The sequence below is a fragment of the Diospyros lotus genome, chromosome 4 (genome assembly GCF_014633365.1).
Source record: "Diospyros lotus cultivar Yz01 chromosome 4, ASM1463336v1, whole genome shotgun sequence".
Lineage (NCBI taxonomy): Eukaryota > Viridiplantae > Streptophyta > Magnoliopsida > Ericales > Ebenaceae > Diospyros > Diospyros lotus.
Genome location: NC_068341.1, coordinates 13,226,383 through 13,246,862, shown reverse-complemented (window position 1 = coordinate 13,246,862; position 20,480 = coordinate 13,226,383). Strand labels below are relative to the sequence as shown.

Genomic DNA, 20,480 nt, shown 5'->3' with positions numbered 1-20,480 from the left:
ATAAAGTTTTTGCTTTTTTCCCTACCCATCTCGTCTCTTGAAGGCACATAATATTAATTTTTCTCCTAATCATCACATCCACCACTTCCATAGCTTTGCCTGTTAATGTTCCTATGTTCCATGACCCAATCCTTAATCTATGATTTTGTTTTTGGCCTTGACTTTGGATTTGATTTTGTTTTTGGCCTTGACTTTGAATTTGATTTTGTTTTTAAATTTGGTTTTGGTTTTGATTTTGATTTTGGTTTTGATTTTGATTTTGATTTTGATTTTGGACTAGCTTCTTTACCCACATCCGTCCAAGCAAATGCGGGAACCCTTGCTCATTTATCACTACATCCGGGCGCCGATGCAGCGGCCCTAGCTTACTTGTCACTACACGGGGGCAGTGTAGCGCGTCGCTATGAAGGGTTACGCCCACGCCCAAACGATTTTTCATAATTTGTCTAGAGTTCATGTTTTGGATCCGACTAAGTTTTATGTTGGCTGTCGGCTACCTAACACAACCCTCCTCCTTTATCCGGGCTTGGGACCGGCAGTGGATAACATCCCCAGGCGGAGTTGCTGCTATGTAAGACTATCTAACATAATATTTGGCACTTCTTATTCTGTAAATGTCCCAAGCAAACGCCTTCACTGTCATGTTAAACTAATAATGAAGACATATAACTTCCTAGAATTCAAACTAAATGAATATCTTTCCAAATTTGATTCGCAACTTATATTGAATGTTATAAAACTTTGTTGCAGCCTGGCTTCCTATGCACATTTTACCTCTCCTCATTCAGAACATACAGCATAAAGAAACAAGAGCTCCTATCTAAACATATGTACCATAAAATCTTTTTTGTCAATGTCCAATCCATAAGCCTCTTCTCAACCCCCGAAGTTACCAGGACTCAAACAAGAAGAGAATCCGCCCCCACTTTACAAAATCTGAGCAACCACAAAACAACTTATTTTTTCTATTCACTCAATAGAAATAAAACTATTATTTTGAATACTGAAACCAGGTTCGCCAGTCAAGCCTAGTATTAACAGCCAAGTGTGATATTTCATGCCACCTTCAGAAAGAAAATACAGAATGTCAAAATACGTGCTAGAATACCTTGTGTTCCTGATTCATTAAAATTCCTCAGTTCCCATGACATGATACAATGAAGTTGTGTTTGAACTTAACTGCAAAGATGTAGAACCACCAGCTCTTGTAAAATTTAGGCAGCATGAAATTTATTGTTAAGAATTTTTGCTAATCCCTTCATGATTCTGCGACAAAGATCCAACACCTTGCTGCTGCTCGAAGGAAAATTGCTCCCTTCTTAGTTCTTACTTTGGCACATTTTGCCTCAAACAGTTAAAAGATAAGCGAAAATCATTTTAACTAATGAATGCCAAAAGTTAGTGACTCAGAAACAGTACAGGAAATAACAACAATGATGATGATGCCAATCACAAGCCTTAGTCCCACAAGGAAAGATTGACAACATAAATTCTAGACCTCTCGTCATCTCTATCCACGGTCATACTTAGGTCTAGAATTCAGCTATATATGTATAAAATTCATCTGTTCAGCTAACGAGTCAGGAAGCTGAGAAAAAGATTAAAATGTATATATCAAGTCTATAAATTTGAGCAGCAGAAGTCTGACCTGATATAAGCTGGAAAACAATTGATATAGATAAACCAGCAGATAACACTTCCATTATAAGGTATAGGATGAACTGTAAAAACACCTTCAGGACTAGAATGAACAAAAATTAACGTTCAAAGAAATAGTCCCCCTATCAACCACAATTAATCCTGTTAGTCCATTCATCATTGCAGGCAAATGATGGGAGAAGAACTTAATGGTATGAGTGTAAAAGAATTGCAAAATCTGGAGAACCAACTGGAAATGAGTCTCAGAGGTGTACGTATGCGAAAGGTAGGAAATTTCCATGCCCCGTGCAATCTCATCCCATGGTCTTCTATATACATGATTCTCAAACTCCAATTAATTTTGTAGGATCAAGTCTTGATTGATGAAATTCAAGAATTAAACCGAAAGGTCAGTCTACTGTATCTACTTGGCCACATCTTGCCTCTTTTTATTGTTTCTGCACTTATTTTAAACTGTCACTTCAATTAACTAACTTCATAGCCTTTTGTTTCAGGGAAACCTCATTCACCAAGAAAATGTAGAACTGTGTAAGAAGGTAAACATAATTCGTCAAGAAAACATGGAACTGTATAAGAAGGTATCAAAATACAAAAATGATACAATTACACCATAGGTTTAAATATGCTAAAAATAGGATGCACTTTTTCCAATATCGAAGTCATGTCAAAATGCAAGTTGTTGACTTGGCTTTCTCAGAAGAAATATTCGTTCATCCTCTAGGTGTATGGAACAAGTGAATTAAGTGGAGCAGAGAGAAATATTCTTCCTTCAAATACATCAAGCCTTGGAGAAGACTCTCAAGTACCTGTCCACCTCCAGCTCTGCCAGCCACATCAAGAAAACTGACACACCAACAAGAGCTAAAAAATTGGGGTAATTTCCTACGTGGAAAAATTATCATGTACAAAAAATACTGGGAATAATTCTCTGGGATTTTGATTCCAACTTGTTGGGAAAATGCAGCAGACTACAACTGCAATAGGAAAGGAGACGATTCGACTTTGGATGGATGTACTTGATTAATTACCAACTGCAGATCCCATTGTTACAAAGGTAATGCTTCTATTAGTGAGAAATGGTATATGGACCGCAGACCATTTTGCAGGAAGACTCTATTCAACATCATCGACTAACTTAGCCAAAAAAATGTGAGGGTGACCAAAGAAACATGCTATGTGTGAAAATTTGGGATAAATAATATGAAAAGGTTAACTCAATGCGTGTGATTGGTGAATTTTCAAGGTATTTGAATGTCAAAGGCTATTTGAGATGGATTACAAATTATAAGTAGTCTGTATTTGCTTGGCTTCAATTGACTTAAAAAAAGATGAACCTATCTTTTTTTTTATCAGTAGCAGGCTTAGGGATAAGTATTGTAAAATACAAAAAATGCAAATGCAGCATTTCCAACACATATGATGACTTTAAGCCAGTCAAAAGAAAAGTTATGATATGCTGCATATCCACGATAATATCAAGAACTAAGAAATATGTGAAGCAGTCCAAAAATCAGAGTGCAATAAATGAATGAATCGTCTAAATATGGGCATAAAAAAGCCATTACACTCCCTGTTCAGAAATTAGCTATTCAAATAATGCTTGCCTTCTAAATGATTTTAACACCTCATTGACAAGGTCATTTAAGGTCGCAGCAATGCTTTTACCTTATTATTGTGGGTTATCTTTCTTGAATGAATTCAGTTCTCAGATCTCATGTTATTCGTTGTAAACCTAGAGGCCGCCATATATAAACTGGGGATACACCTGCCATGCACAAACCCAATAAATTAAGAAGACAGAAATATGTATCACAGAAATTTAATAAAAATGAAGATTATGGAGGATCTAAAGGACATACGTCTATACAATTAAAGATTTGACAAAGTCAAAGTTGTAATCTAACCATGCAAAGCCTTATGGTTAAGACCAGAATACAGTGTGCTTGAGCATGCTAAACATTAACTTAATAGTAATATGCTAACTTGCCTTGCAGCAACACAATATACCTAGAGAAAGATGAAAATTCCACCGTACTACATGTTTTGCAAAACAGAATACTTTAAAGTATCAACACTTAACTTGCATGATAGAATTTTCCAGTCATTCACAATCTAGAAAACTACACTGTGCCTAGTTTACTAAACAAGATCATCCCTCTGGAACTCCTTCAGTCAAATATGTGGGAAGAAGTCTCTGGAACAATAGCTTTTGGGGTGGAATTTTTCCCAATAGTGGAGCTTTAAATTTCTAAATCGGCCTTTAAATGTAAACATAAACTTCTGACTGAGAGTCCCCAGCCACAGCCAGGGATAATATGATGTGCCACAGCCACAGATAGTTTCGTGTGCCACATTAAAAGCCACAGTTAAGTACAATGAACTCACAAGGGATTAATACCGTACACAGGTATTCAACCAGCAGTAAAAGTTGAGTGCAAATTTTCCAAAACGTGAAATACATATATCATCATACGCAGATGGCAGGATGATAACAGTCAGAGATGTGATTCAGACATTGTTCAACAAGAAAAGGTGAACTCACTGTTCCAAACTGAAACAAAAAAATCCAAATAACATGCAGAGGGTCTCGAGTAACTCCTAAAATATTAAGTATATGGCTTGCAATTGTTGAAGGATACCCAATAGTCATCGAGTCTAATCTTACCATATGATATCAGAGAACACTAATAACATAGCAAATTATAAATTCACAACAGTGCTGGAAAAAATGGCACACATTAAAAGTGAACTTAGCAAACCAAGTGATTCCAATGTTCTTTTTACATTTATTTTCCTAAATGTCCTATTGGAAGGAAAAAAGATCATTATATAATAAACAAAAACAATGGATACAAGCGTTTTGGCATGACAACAACAAAATCACTGTATCGTTCCAATTTTATTGGATGTCCAAACATAGCATTTATAACTCCACTTTAATTGAATAACTTAAGAGAAATACTCCTTCCATCTCTCCTTGATAGACCCAGATGTCGTGTGAGAAGAAAATCATTAGAGGCATTTGTGGGCAAAAGTGGATGGAATGGAACAAATATCTAGCAAAAGAGTTAAGAGGAAAATAAAAAGAAAAAGGAAAAATTGGTGGGAGAAACTTAGGTATGATGAATAATAAGGGCCTTACAGAAAAAAATGCCATAGCTTTTGCCATTGCTTTATTGACTAGCTTCTTTATTTTTGACAAAATATACATCTTCAAGTTCTCTTCAGTATGAAATGTACTTAAAGTTCTGCAGCAATCTCTCTGGGTTTTGATTTTTTTCTAGCATTTTTTCACTCCACCACTATTACCCCTTCTAGTATGGGGCTTTTCCCTTCACCTCTCTAGAACAGTTTATATTGTTTCTCAAATAGTAGTAGCCATCTCACAATCCACGTGTTTAACTCACCTTCTACTTCACTCTTCATGTTTCAATAAATGTATGCTTATTCAATTAAAACCAAAAAAGCAATATCCTAGGTTGTATGGGGATCCTCACCCGCACCCCTAACCGATTTTCTTTCTAGAAAAGTCATTCATCGCTCAGAGGGGTCATCTATCTCTTTCATTCCACCCCAGGAGAGTCATCCATCATCCGGATAAGCTACCCTTGTGCCATCCTTAGACAATCTCCCATACCTAAATTCATTGTTGTAGTTAAGCAACAAGAAGTTATAATTGGAATTGGAATCTGAAAAGTTTCCTTTTCCTATTAGGATTCACTTAAAAGTTACAATAATAAACAGTTAAAAATGTAGTGAGTTTAAAGGAGGAGATTGGTTGTTTGAAGAAATGAGAGTCGAGAGTCTCTTTGGTTTGACAGACTCTTCAGATTTCTTTCTTTTTTTATTGGCCATAAACTCTTATTTTGTTCTTATATACAAGAACAAAGGAGATCTTCAAAACTGTGAAAATTACAGAGGAATTAAATTAATGAGTCATACCATGAAACTCTGAGAGAGAGTAATACAGCAGAGGCTCAAAAAAGAAATAGATGTCTCGAAAAAATAGTTTGGTTTCATGCCCGATAGGTCAACAATGGAAGCTATATACCTACTGAGGCTCCTAATGGAAAGGAATCGGGATCATCAGAAAGACCTACATATGGTGTTTATAGATCTAGAAAAGACTTATGATAGGGTCCCTAAAGAAGTATTATGGACAGTTTTAGAGAAGAAATGAGTCCAAATAGCCTATATACAATCTCTTAAGGACATGTATCACGGTGCAGAAACAAGGGTCAGAACATGCAGAGGGGATACTGAACCGTTTAAAATTACAATGGGACTGCATCAAGGTTCTACATTAAATCCATACTTATCTGATTTAATAATGGATGAACTCACTAAACACATTCAGATAGAGGTGTCATGGTGTATGTTATTTGCAGATAATATAGTGTTGATGGATGAAACAAAAGAGGGAGTGAACACTAAGCTTGAGTTGTGGAGAAATAATTTAGAATATAAGGGATTTAAATTAAGTAGAAGGAAAACATAATATATGGAATGTAAATTTAGTAAGAGTGCAAGAGTGGAGGATGTTATAATAAAATTGGAAAACCAAATCTTACAAAGAAAAGACCATTTTCGATATTTGGGATCAGTGATTCAAAAAGATGGAGAAATTCACAAGATGTCACTCATAGAATTAAGGCAGGTTGGCTAAAATGGAGAAATGTATCGAGAGTGTTATGTGATAGTAAAATCCCTTTAAAACTGAAAAAAAAAATTATATAGGACAGTTATAAGACCAGTCTTGTTGTATGGGTTAAAATGTTGGGTAGTCAAATACCAGTATGAGCAAAAGACGAGCGTAGCAGAGATGAAGATGTTAAAATGGATGTACGACCATACAAAAAAAGATAAAATTAGAAATAAGGTTATTCGTAATTAGGTAGAAGTAGTGACAATCGAAGAGAAGATGAGAGAGACTAGACTAAGATGATTTGGTCATGTGAGAAGGGGACCAAGAGACGCCCCTATGAGGAGAGTTGATAAAATGGAACAATTAGTCAAAAAAAAAAAATAGAGGCAGACCCAAGAAGATTTTGGGAGAGACATTAAAATTTGATATGAAGTGTATAGGCCTAAATGAAGATATGACAAAAGACAAAAATGCATGGAATTTTAGAATTCATGTAGCCAACCCCACATAGTGGGATAAATGTTGAATATGTTGTTGTTGTTTTCTTTTTGATTCATTATTTATTTAGTATTTAATGATAAATGGAATTAGAATCTGAAAAGTTTAATTTTCCTATTAGGATCTTATTAAAATTTACAACAACAGTAAAAATTGTTTAAAAAAAAAAAGCCAAGTGTGCCCAAGCCTAAGGTGGCACCTGGCCTAAGAATTAGTTATAGTTGGAATTAGAATCTAAAAAGTTTCCCTTTTTATTAGGATTCTATTAAAAATTACAGCAATAAACACTTAAACAGTAAAAATAGTTATAAAAAAAAAAGAAGCCAAGCGTGCCTAAGCCTAAGGCTACGCCCCAAGCACACCTAGCTAGTCTGTGCTAGCTTGTGAGCATTCTAGGCGCCAAAGGTGCACCTTTGCACCTTCCACCTACGTGTGCCTTTAATAACACGGCCATAGCCAAAGCTCGAACTCGCCCCTTCCTAGTTGTTTGATCTTATGTGTAATTTCGATTGAGATTTGTTGGGGCCATGTGTTTTTTGCCCCTTATTTGTTAGCAATGGTAACCTCCAATGTTCATACTCATTCTATTTTGTTTTTGGTGACATACTGCCAACTTTTATGTTAGCTTTTTTGTTTTGGTCTAGGTTAGTAAGGTTAGTTTTACTTTGTATATTCCTGCAAAATGTTATTGTTCTATATAGCTTGGGCTTCACCCATAGTCATTGGTTCCCTCCTACACCCAAAACTATAATCCGCATTACTCGTTCCAAATTGTGGTTCCTTTGCATCCTAGTATCAAGACAAACGTGATTTGGGTCCCCTAGATTGGGGAATCCCAATCAGTGAATGAAATCAACCAAGACAATCTAAAACTAGGGAAAAACTTAGAAGCAAAATAAGTTATAAAGATGAATAGAGAAGGAAAACTTGTCTCTCTCACTTTTTATTGGGTGAACTACTAAAAAAGACAGTATACTTTTCCCTAAGGGCTAAATTGGATATTACTTTAAGAAGGGCCAAGTAAGCCGCTGCACTTTCAAACTTGGGACAATGGTAACCATTATGTTAAATATTGTCCAAATACTTTCCAAGGATATTAACTCCATCCCCAGTCAAAAGAACCCTACACAATCATAAATGCCTTGATTGAACCCCAAATCTAAAATTGAAGAACCACACAAATGCAATTTGCCATTCTTGAAGCATAGTGACTAATTTGGCCCTTGGGCCAAAGTACAATGACTTATTTGACACTTTGTCCTTGTGTAGTCCATTGCATTTTGAATCATGCCCAAAGTCTTAACTTCATTTACATTGAACTCTTCAATACAAATGTTGTACAAGAAACATAAAAATAATTTAAAACAAACCTATTTCTATAATAGCAAAGTATCAATCTAACTAATTTCAACACAAGTATAATGATAAAATGTACCACGACTCATAATATCGAATCAATTAAGTTTATCCTCTTCATACCATCGAATTAGCATACTAATGTACCCTGTGCCTATTCCCATACCATGACCCAGAATGTACCACATTTTGGTTAACTATTTTCACCTCAATGCATTTCCCCCTTGTGGGGGCTGCCTTGTGCCCTTTTTGGTCCTCTTTCAATGAAAAAGAAAAAAAAAATAGAACTCACTACACATATTTAAATAAAGGAATCCTAATGTATGTATTCTTTTTTTGCAAAAAATAATAATAATAATAATAATTCAAGTAGGCAAGGCTAAAGAAAATGTGAATAATAAACTCAAACTATGCAGGTGACTTTGGAATTCAATGGTTTCAAGTTCAAAATATTGAAAATTAAATATATGAAGTCTATGTTTAGTTAAAAAATGAAACGCAGAAGATGATATGATGAGATTTAAAGATCATGTTCCAAAAATAAAAAGATCAATAAAAATAACTTGAGTCATTTGTTCAAAAAGACATTTTATTAATAATGTTACATAACTAAGTCAAAATGGTTTAAATGGGAAAGTGTTCTTGGCATTTTATGTCATTGTAAAATTTTCTTTAAAATTAAAAAGAAAGTCTTATTGAATAATTATAAGACCAACTATGTTATATGACATGAAATGTTGGATAAGAAACTAACATGTGAAAAATATAAGTGTAAAATCAAATGAGGGCATTATGAAAAATGTGCAACTATATAATAAAAGACAAGTAATAATAAGGCCAAAATGGAAAACTCGAAAAAGATTATGAAAAAAGAAGTAGAGAAATCTACAAAAAGTTGGTGAAAAACTCTTAGGAATGACTTATAATATAAGGGTCTTATAAAAGAAATTACCATGAATAGAGAAAATTTGTGAGCTAGAATTTATGTAGGCCATCTCACCTAGTGAAACTAATATTTGTTCTAATGTTGTTATTCTTCCATGTATGTTGGTGCATTTCAATTTAACATCTTTGTCACTTCAGTCCATGTGTGAAGAAAGAATTTTCCCTTTAAGAGGTGTAGGAAAAATTTAATAAACATTATTGATTTAGTATCATATGGCTTAAGATTTTGAGTGGAATGGTAGCTTAAGAACCTTCACAAATACAACTAATTATAATACGGGATCATTCCAATAACCACCTCATAGGTTTAATGTAATAGCAAGAACCAACCCCACATTCAAAAATAGCAAAAACCTCCCTTGCTGTTAAACAAAGGGATAAAAAACCATTTTACCCTTTGTTCTCTCTCTTCTCTTCTCTGACTTTCAAAAAAATAAAAGAGGGAGAGAAACAATGATTCCCGACAACCAACAACCACTATTGTAGCCAAATAAACCAAATTGAACCCTCATCTAGGTTCAATTTTAAACCTTAGATAGACAAAGAAAACCCCAACCAAAGTTCTTTAAAAAAGAGAAATGAGGGGATGAACCCAAACGTTTGGGGTTGATTCGTGGAATGAACCCTAGAAATATGGGGTTCATCTAGGTTCATCATTGCAAATGAACCTTAGAATTTCTATCATGGATAGAGTTCATCAATGATGAACCATAGAAGAGAGGGGAGAGATTGCCAACAAGTGTTGCCACCGTTGTCGAAAAAGCGTTGTCATTGTCGCCATCAACCTTTATTGGGAAATCAGAGAGAATAAGAAAAAAGAGAAGGGAGAGAAACATAAGAGAGAAGGAAAACACATTTAAATTATAATGTAATTTTGGTTAATTTCCAATGTTTAACTAGGGTTAACTAAGATATAGAAAATTGCAACGTAATAAAACCTTCAGGGTGCTTACTATATTTTCTCAAAATTTAGGGGTGGTTCTCGCAATTATCCTAAATCTTAAGAATACCACGTGTAATTTTCCATTATAATACTTATCATCATCATTGTGGAGATTTTGAGAATATTATTGAAAAGATGGCAGATTGGATGTTTAAGTTTAAAAAGGAAAGGATAGGATGGTTGAAAGAATTCAAGATTTAAATGAGACAACTTAGAAGATGAGATAAAATCCAAAATTCAAGGAAATGATAAAACTTGGAGGAGGAAGATAATTCATTATTTCAAATATCAATTATGGTCATCTAAATTTGAATTTATTCCTGTTTTCTAGGAGATATCGTAGATATCTTGTACCTGTATAAATACCCCTACTCGAATTCAATAATAGACAATCAAGCTATTCTTCCTAATATTTTCTGCATGGTATCAGAGCAAAAAAAAATCCTTCACTTTTGTCAAACCCTAGGCAATGACTACCACTGTAACACCCCGCTTTTTCCAGGGTGTTAGATAACGTAAGACTTCAAGAATATATTTTTTTTTCTAACATAAACTCAACATAAATCATTTCCCGACAATCCCGTTACACTTTCTCAGCATACCAAAGTAAGAATCAATTAAGCTAAGACAGATAAATCATCATAAATGCGGAAACTAGATCATAACCTCAAACGGTACATAACCGAACTCATCTTATTCATAACATGAAAAGTTGTACTTATCGCTTAACATGACATCATCAAAATACACGTCATAATTGAAAGACAAGCTACGGACCATCTACTAATCGTCGTGAATCATCAGCAATTCCTTTCCCCTTAACACCATTGCTTTCACCTAGAACGTTTGAATATTTCAAGAACAAAGTCCAAATAAGATATTGAATCATCTAAGTGAGAGTTCAAAACACGTTTTCATGAATATATGCAAGACATAAAACAAACCAACATAACCCGACAAGTCCCAGCCCAAGAGAATCCCACACAGTGCTTAACCCAACCACGGGGAAAGAGCAATCTCTCTAAAGGTAACATCACCACACCGACACATTGGCACAACACAGTCCTAGCTTAAAAAGGGCAAAGTCAACGCATCTCCTCGATATCTCGGGAACAATCATTACCACTCTCGGCCCAAGAGAGTCAACATCAACGCAGGAACCCGACTCACCACAATCACGTCAGGGATTACATTCCCACTCAAAAGCATTCCATAATCATTACTCATTCCCAACCCATATCCCACATGAACAACCAATTGTCCTAGTATAACTTCCCTGGCCACACAGCCCAGCACAGAACCCTAGATGACCATCCCGACATGCACACCAGCATGAGATACCCCTATACGTTATTCCAACAACACCCTTGGAGAATTATAGCTACACTATCCGAACAACATTGCAAGCTAACATCTCATATGGACAACACAAACACATGCCAATGCCACATACCACAACTCGATACATTATATAAAAACAACATTTCATGTACATAATTTATCGCACAAAATTCAATGCACATGGATAAGACATTTTGGGACAAACCTTCCACATGAAAACAACCGTCACCGGTTAAACCATTCGCATGCAACAAAACCATTTTGCATGAAATCAAATCAAATTTAGGTAGAATCAAAACAAGTATTTAGGATAGAACTACTCACCTTGAACGAAACTCAGAACACCTCAAATCTTGTGCCTAATCTTGATTTTCGTGCAACTCCTCAAGTCTTTTGACCAAACCACCTCCTTACACGCCCTCACGCGTTGCCCAAGTGCTCTGCACGTGTGACGCCTCGCGTATGCTTTAAAAGCCCTCTATCCACTAAACCCGAATCACTCTCGTTTAGACAAATTTATCACAACTTTGAATGAGAAAACCTTTGACCATGAACACCTTATTTATAGGCTTAGATTTTGTAGTAATCATATCAAATCTTACCAAATCTTATCCAATTAAATCTTATCTTATCTCTAACGTCATCATCAGCCTTCATCTTATCTCTAACGTCATCATGAGCCTTTATCTTATCTCCAAAGTCATGAGGCTTCATCCTCATCGCTAAAGTCATCGTGAGACTTCATCCTTATCACTAAAGTCATCATGAGTCTTTATCCTTAATCTCCCAAATGCCCCTAGGAAAAAGGTTTCAAGAATTACACTTTGGGCCAAACTTTTTGGGTAATTGCACTTAGACCTTTTTCAACATGGTCCCCGGGCCAATTTTTAATTACATTTTAGTCCCTAAAGAAAGGATTAATTACACTAATACCCCTAATTTTTAGGTAAATTACACTTTTACCCAAACTTTAATATTTACGATTTTGCCCCTAGCTCAAAAACTCTACTTTTATCTCAAGACTTTCATAATCCTTTGAAATATCCTATTTCCTCAAATATCTGAATCTAAAAATCTCGAGTATTACATCATTTATGATCATTCGATTTTTCAGGCTGAAATTAGTTGTACTAAAAATTGTCTCTGTTCCGATTGCTTTCAGTGTCATAAATACAGTCTCAAGACACTCGTCAATGACATACCTTTTTCTTAGATATTTACTTTTCGGGGTACTCCCTTCGATCGATTTGACAATTACTTAACTAAATTCTTAAACTGATTTCTAGTTCCTTGAACTTGCTTAACACTAAGCAATATGGGGTATTACAACCACACCTAGGTAGTGATTGCCACGCCATCCGCCTTTCAATCCTTCATTCTTGCAACCTTCAGATCTGTTAATCACAACATGGTCGGGAAAAACAACCAATCTTTGGAGATCATCCCCTGTCCAGCCAACAGCATGGGAGCCGTTGACAATAATATGTTTACTATCTCTAGTCACAAGTTGAATGGGAAGAACTACCTTTAGTGATCCCAATCCGTCACAATGTTCATTTGCGGAAAAGGGAAGTATGACTACCTAACTAGAGCCACAAGCAAACCAAGGGAGGAAAACCCAAAGTTTCATATGTGGAAATCTAAAAATAAGACGATAAGGTCCTGACTTATTAGTTCCATGACTAATGAAATTGGTGAGAATTTTTTGTTGTATGACACTGCCTAAGATATCTGATAGACTCCTTGGAATTGTAAGCTAACTCGATTCAATAGGAAAGATTTCCAAACCAATTACAGCCGAAAAGAACAACAAAGGGCAATTCGAGAGGCCCTTAATATCTCCTACTCTACTAGAAAATTCTTCACACCCTTCACCTCTCTTTTATTCCTCCTTCTCTAACAGAATTGGAGTCAGCACATGCAGGTTGTTACACAACCTGCAATTCATGTTCTACCCCTCTCCCCCACTTGGTTGGCTGTTACAACCACCAGCCTATTTCCCAAACTATCCCCTATTCCTTGGACGCCTTTGATATGTCCAGTGAATTGAGGATCTATCAATACTCCATTCCAAAACTTTCACCTTGTCCTCAAGGTGGAAAAATTGAAACTGCCGTTGGATCACTAAGTAGGGCTCCCAAGTGGCTTCTAATGGTGGAAGGCCCTTCCAATGAATCAACACCTCTGCTCCTCGCATGTTCCTTCCCGTCCCCAACTTGTACTCACATTCAGAAAATTAGGACTAATAATGCAAGAGATTACTTCAATCAGTCTTTGCACAAATTTTTCCAAGAAAAATGGGTTATTCATGAGTCTTCTTGCATCAACACTCCACAACAAAATGGAATGGCTAAGAGGAAGATGAGACACCTCTTAAATGTCACTATATCTCTCCTACATCATCATCATGTCCCTAAGAATTCTAGGGGAAAGCAGTCCTTATAACAGCCTATCTAATCAATATAGTTCCTTCTAAAATTCTAAGTCATCTAAGTCTTTTCCAGTGTCTTTCCTCACACTTTCCTGATCTCCATCAACATACATCTCCTCCTCTTCGAGTCTTTGGTTGTGTAGCCTTTATCCACTATCTAAGCAAAACTGAGGCAAGTTGGATCCTAGGGCCTTTAGATGTCTCTTCCTTGGCTATTCTCCTACCCAAAAAGGCTACAAGTGTTATCATCCTCTTACTACAAGATTCCTTGTTTCAAAAGATGTCACATTTGTTGAATCCCAATCCTTTTTTGGCTCATTAGTTCTTGGTCCCCAAGGAGAGATTCAATTAATAGGTGACTAAGGCTCATCCTTTCCTAGTCTAGACTTAATTCATCCTAACACAATTGCACCTATTATTTCTATAGAAGCAAATCCTATTCCTGACCATTTTGATCAAAATTCTACCAATCAAAACAACTTTATGCATAATCCTACTAAAAATCATATGCATGCTGTGAGAAGGATATTATGCTACCTGAAAACTATCCCAGGCAAAGGAATTTTATTCAAAACAAGTGTTTTTTTTTTATGTACAAGGATATACATATGCTGATTGTGCAAAATCATTGGTGGATAAGAGGTCTATTATTGGGTATTGTGTGTTTCTAGGTGGAAACTTAGTCTTGTGACGAAGTAAGAAGTAGAATATAGTGGCAAGATCAAGTGTAGAAGCCGAATTCAGGGCTATGGAACTCGACTTATGTGAATTGCTATGGCCACGAATTATTCTAAAAGACCTGAAGATTGTTGTTAATGAAACCAATCAGTCATAAGCATTGTTCATAATCCTGTGCACCATGACAGGTCTAAGGACATTGCAATTGACCGGCATTTTATAAAGGAAAAACTTGAGAAAGATATAATTCAAATACCCTATGTTCCATCTGAGAAACAAGTAACTAATATTCTAACAAAAGGTTTGGCAACTAAAAGATTTGGAGACCTAGCATCTAAACTTGAAATGATGGATTCATCAGCTTGAGGGAGAGTGTTGATGTGAGAAAATCAAGAATAAAAGGAAGACATCATTCAAGGAAAAATGGAAAGGAAAGCAACGTTCAAGGAGAAAAGGAAAGAATCCTTTCCCATATCTGCTTCCATCATGCTGTTAGGAAGTTTCTAAAAAATCTTCTAAATCTTGTTCTTTTGGATAGTTTCATAATCTTAAATTAGGATACTTTCCTAAATGTATTTTATGGTAATCTTCTATGTTGTTATATTTCCTAAAGCTATAAATATTCTACCCTATAACTAGGGTTGTTCGTAAATAAGATTATTAAACTTTACGTCCAAAGTTTACAAATACTAATACCTAAGTTATAGAGAGACCATTTAAGTTTACATTGCAAGTCTAAGGGAGAAGTAGAATGTTGGACCATCCCAACTTGGTGCATCAAGTTCATTGAGAAAATGCATTCACAACTAGTATTTTGGTGTGATTACAACTAACAACGATTATCCAAAGTCTTAATTCTATTAGGTGGAATTAGCTATATGAATTTTAAACTTCTATTTATCTCAATCTATAGTCATATCCTTTGTGAAGCCATAACTCTATGTCATGTCCAAGAGTTTCCCACCAAATTTCCTTCTTGGGTCTTCATTTTCTCTTTTGCTACAAATTTTCTCATTTTGTAGAGAGATTAAAGTTTCAAAATACTTCTACAACAACATATCCAGCCTTTATCCCACTATGTGGGGTCGGCTACATGAATTCTAGACTTCCATGTATTTCTGTTTTTTGTCATATTTTCATTTAGGCCCATACACTTCATATCAAACTTTAATGTCTCTCCCAAAGTCTTTTTGGGTCTGCCTCTATCTCTTTTTTTGGCTAATTGTTCCATTTCATCAACTCTCTAACATAAGCGTCTCTTGGTTTTCTTCTCACATGACCAAACCATCTTAGTCTAGTCTCTCTCATCTTCTTCTCGATTGGCACAACTCCTACCTTATTACGAATAACTTCATTTTTAATTTTATCTTTTCTTGTATGGTCACACATCCATCTTAACATCCTCATCTCCACTACGCTCATCTTTTGCTCATACTGGTATTTGAGTGCCCAACATTCTGAGTCATACAACAAAATTAGTCTTATAACTATCTTATAGAATTTTTTTTTCAGTTTTAATGGGACTTTACCATCATATAACACCCTCGATGCATTTCTCCATTTTAGCCAACCTACCTTAATTCTATGCATGACATCCTCGTGAATTTCTCTATCTTTTTGAATCACTGATCCCAAATATAAAAAATGGTATTTTCTTTGTATGATTTGGTCTTCCAATTTTATTATAACATTCTCCACTCTTGCATTCTTACTAAATTTACATTTCATATATTCTGTTTTCCTTATTTAATTTAAATTCCTTAGATTCTAAATTATTTCTCTACAACTCAGGCTTAGTGTCCACTGCTTCTTTTGTTTCATCCACCAACACTATGTCATCTACAAATAGCATACACCATGACACCTTTATCTGAATGTGTTTAGTGAGTATCCATCACTAAAACAAATAAGTATGACTTAGTGCAGAACCTTGATACGATCCCATTGTAATTTTAAACGGTTCAATATCCCCTCCACATATTCTGACCCTTATCTCTGCACCGTGATACATGTCCTTAAGGGCTTGTATATAGGCTATTCAGACTCTTTTCTTCTCTAAAATCCTTCATAATACTTCTCTAGGGACCTTATCACAAGCCTTTTCTAGATCTATAAACACCATATGCAAGTCTTTCTGATAATCCCGATACCTTTCATTAGGCGCCTTAGTAGGTATATAGCTTCCATTGTTGACCTACCAGGCATGAAACCAAACTGATTTTCTGAGACGTCTGTTTCTTTTCTAAGCCTTTACTCTATCACTCTCTCACAGAGTTTCATGGTATGGCTCATTAACTTAATTCCTCTGTAATTTTCACAATTTTGAACATCTCCTTTGTTCTTGTATATAGGAACCAAAGTACTCTTCCTCCACTCATATGGCATCTTTTTTTATTTAAGGATCACATTAAATAATTTCGTTAGCCAGGAGATGCCCTCTTCTCCCATGCATTTTCATGCTTCTATTGGTATATTATCCGGTCCCACCTTATGATTTTTTATCTTTTTTAATGCTTCCCTTATTTCTTTTGAACTTATGTGTCGATAAAATGTATAGCTCACGTTCCCTTCGGAATTACTAAGATGTCTCAACCTAACTCTTGTGTCCCCACCATCATTGAATTAATAATTTTGTGAAATATTCATTCCATCTCTTCTTAATCGCTCTCTCATTCACTAATACATTTTGGTTTTTATCTTTTATGCATTTCACTTAGTTTAGATCCCTTGTTTTTCTTTCTCTTGCTCTAACTAATTTATATATATCTCTTTCTACATCTTTTGTATCAAGTCGTTTATATAGATTCTCATATGTTTTAGACCTTACTTCACTAACAGCTATTTTTGCTGTCTTTTTCGTTTCTTTATAATTTTTTAGGTTTTCTTCATTGCTGCACTAATATACAACCTTATAGCAAGTTTTCTTATTTCTAATTTTCAATTGTACCTCTTCATTCCACCACCAAGACTCCTTAAGGTTTGGGGCTCTACCGTTTGTCTCTCCAATAACTACTTTTGTCGTGCTTCTTAGGGCAATAGCCATTTCCCTCCACATTTGGTTTGCATGTCCTTCTCCATTTCATTCCCTTCTACCCCTTAATTTTTCTTTGAAGATTAATTGTTTCTCCCCTTTTAAATCCCACCACCTAATTCTTGGATTTTGTTTTATGTGATTTTTTCTCTTCTAATTTCTTACTTGGACATTAAGTACCAAAAGTTTATGTTGAGTAGTCAAACACTCCCCCGGTATCACCTTACAATCCCTACGACATAACCGATCATCTTGTCTTATGAGTAAGTAATCTATTTGGGTGCTTGATGTGACATTTTTATATGTGATTAAGTGTTCGTCCTGTTTTTTGAACCTTGTATTGGTTATAATGAGCCCATATGCCATAGAAAAATCTAGAATATACTTACCCTCATTATTTATTTTTCTGAATCCATAACCTCCATGTATCTCTCTATAGTCGTTTTCGTCTCTACCCACGTAACCATTTAAGTCAACTTCTATAATCATTTTCTCTCTTCTTGGTATCATTTGTATGAGTCCCTCTAAGTCCTCCTAGAATTTTGTTTTTATCTCATCACCTAATCCTGTTTATAATGCATATGTACTAAAGATATTCATAGTCATTCTTCTTAGACCAACCTTCATTATAATAATCATATCCCCTGTTCTCTTTACATCTACTACCTCATCTACTAAGTTTTTATCCATAATAATTCTCACTCCATTTTTTGTTCGATCATTTTTTGTGTACCATATTTTATATCCAGATTCTAATAAAATTTTTATTTTTTTTTCCTACCCATTTTGTCTCTTGAAAGCACATAATATTAATCTTTCTTCTAATCATCACATCTACCACTTCCATAGCTTTGCCTGTTAATGTTCCTATATTCAAAATTTCAAAATACTTCAACCAAAAGAAATTAAAAAAGCCCCACATAGAATTCCTCCAATTTAATTAATTTCAAGGCAAAACGAAAAGTAAATAGAACAAGCAAAAAGGAAAAAAGGTAATTACAAAATAAAAGAAAAGAACACCAAAGAAAACAGAAATTTATGTTTATTATTCTTTTTGTCTTTTATTTTGGTAAAAGAAATGTTACTTGCGAAGATAACTTTTTATGTATTATAAGCATTGTAGATTTATATGGTTCGAACAAAAATAATTTCTGGAAAACATTGGTTTTAAGCTGGGGTATTACTGTAGCCCAACAATGTAGTTTGGCCTAAGAGGGAGGAGGGGTGAGGGATGCGGCCACAACTGTTTTGCATAATCAAGGTAAAAACTATACTATTATAAAGAACATAGAAATCAACAACGCCAAAAAGAAAGGGAAAAGGCAAATAAAACGTTAAGCCCAACACCACCAAAAAGAAAGGAAAAAGCAAATAAAATGTCAAGCTAAGTCTGCCAAGTAAATAAAGCGCAAAGTATACTCAACCAAAAAGACACAATAATTTCGGGTAGAAAGAAAACTCCATCAAGATTAGGACATTTTTTTTTTTTTTTTTGCTTGCTCTAAAGTCACAAATCTTTTGTTTATAATTGAATGGCAGCTAATAGGCAAACTGTATCATTCATTACAATAATTATGTTTTGTATTAGGCTGTAATATTCCTTCAGAAAAAAGTAAAATAGCCGTTATTAGGTGAACTATGGTTTTTTATATGTTGCAGGCATACAAGCACAAATTCTATCCCAGACTGTAGGAATGCATAATAAGCCTCATCGCTATTTTTAATTATGAACGTTTGTGCTTGTGTGGAAAGGCAGCACTTCCAGTAGAAATAATTTTCTGAACAAGAAAGAAACCGTTTGTCATCCATTTAACAACCTTCATCTTTTCACATGATAGTAGAAGTGGCCATGGATGAACCACAGTATCCCTATAACTGCCTTAACCAAGCAAGAAAAACATTTGTAAAAAAAAATACTAGTTCACACGTTATTACAACATCCATATGAAGGCAATGAAAAGTTAGGGTTTTGGCATAAGTTAAAAGGCAAAAGACATGAGCACATAAAATTGTACTTCTAAACCGTAGAGACGGAAACCGCACCTGAAAACGAAAGGCGCACCGGCATCTCATCACGGTCGACTTTCTTTCTACCTTGATCTACACCACTCCAGAGAAAGAGCAAACTGTTAAAAGAGAAAAAGTAATGTAGCACCGCTACGGACGGAACACGAACAAGTTCGTTCGTTACAACGACGAATCCAGAAGAAGAAGAAGAAGAAGAACAGGAAAATGCTACTGAGAAAACTCGAGCCAGAAATCTTTTCAGAATTTTTTTGGAATAGAATCCTCTTTACTTTCTCCCGTTTTCTCGATGACAACGAAATCAAAAGCATTCAAAACCGAAACGAGTTGAGCGAGTTACCAGCGGAAGAGATCGAATTAAGCGTGAAAGCTAGCAAACAGCGATCAAGACGTGGTCGTCGAAGACCGGAGCTAGGGCGTGGAACCGAAGGAGAATGAGAGAGAAAACAACAACCGTTGCGTGTTTCGCAGGTGAGGACATGAAATTACGCCAGAAAGGCAGTGAGGAAGGAACGAATAATCTAGAGAGGGGGCGGGGGGGGGAAGGGTCCACAAATATCTGGAAGTTCATAGGGGACTACATATAGTGGCGAGGGCGTGAAAAGCGTTATTGAAAATGAAAATCTAATAATAATCCGATAAAATAACTGAGCATTTCATTTATGCTTTTGCACAATTCTTCTTTCCACTACTTTTAACTTTTAATTAAGCCATAATGTGACAAAAATATTATACATAGCCACAAAATTTTCTCGTGTAATACGAAGATAATAATTTTTACGATTTGAATTTTGGATGGTCAATTGGTCGCTAATGCACTTTCTGCCCACTGAAATGATTTGCATTATAGATTTGTCTGTCATTATTTCAAGGCATTTACGTGGATTTGATTTAAATTCCCCGGGAACGTCTTTTTTTGCCTGGGGAC

At 35.3% G+C, this 20,480-nt stretch overlaps 1 protein-coding gene and 1 long non-coding RNA gene across 8 annotated transcripts in view; one reads left to right on the top strand and one right to left on the bottom strand.

The window, feature by feature from the left end:
• The window catches only part of LOC127800135 (MADS-box transcription factor 23-like), a 39,588-nt gene extending 36,820 nt beyond the window's left edge, over positions 1–2,768 (top strand). The window contains exons 5-9 of one of the 4 annotated variants that reach the window (XM_052334582.1): positions 1,825–1,924; positions 2,006–2,047; positions 2,154–2,237; positions 2,381–2,533; positions 2,627–2,768. In XM_052334582.1, the coding sequence (XP_052190542.1) occupies positions 1,825–1,924; positions 2,006–2,047; positions 2,154–2,237; positions 2,381–2,506 (352 nt within the window). In that variant the 3' untranslated portion in view covers positions 2,507–2,533; positions 2,627–2,768. Of the gene's footprint in view, positions 1–1,824; positions 1,925–2,005; positions 2,048–2,153; positions 2,238–2,380 lie in introns of all 4 variants that reach the window. The other 3 variants (XM_052334581.1, XM_052334583.1, XM_052334579.1) reach the window with 3 other exon arrangements.
• Positions 1–20,114, bottom strand: part of LOC127800136 (uncharacterized) — a 35,518-nt gene extending 15,404 nt beyond the window's left edge. For 2 of the 4 annotated variants that reach the window (XR_008022729.1, XR_008022731.1), the window contains exons 1-3: positions 19,893–20,111; positions 19,571–19,627; positions 3,325–3,424 (exon numbers count right to left, since the gene is read on the bottom strand). This is a non-coding gene — a long non-coding RNA (uncharacterized LOC127800136). Of the gene's footprint in view, positions 1–579; positions 3,425–19,570; positions 19,628–19,892 lie in introns of those variants that run through there. The other 2 variants (XR_008022730.1, XR_008022728.1) reach the window with 2 other exon arrangements.
• Positions 20,115–20,480: the final 366 nt, after the last annotated feature.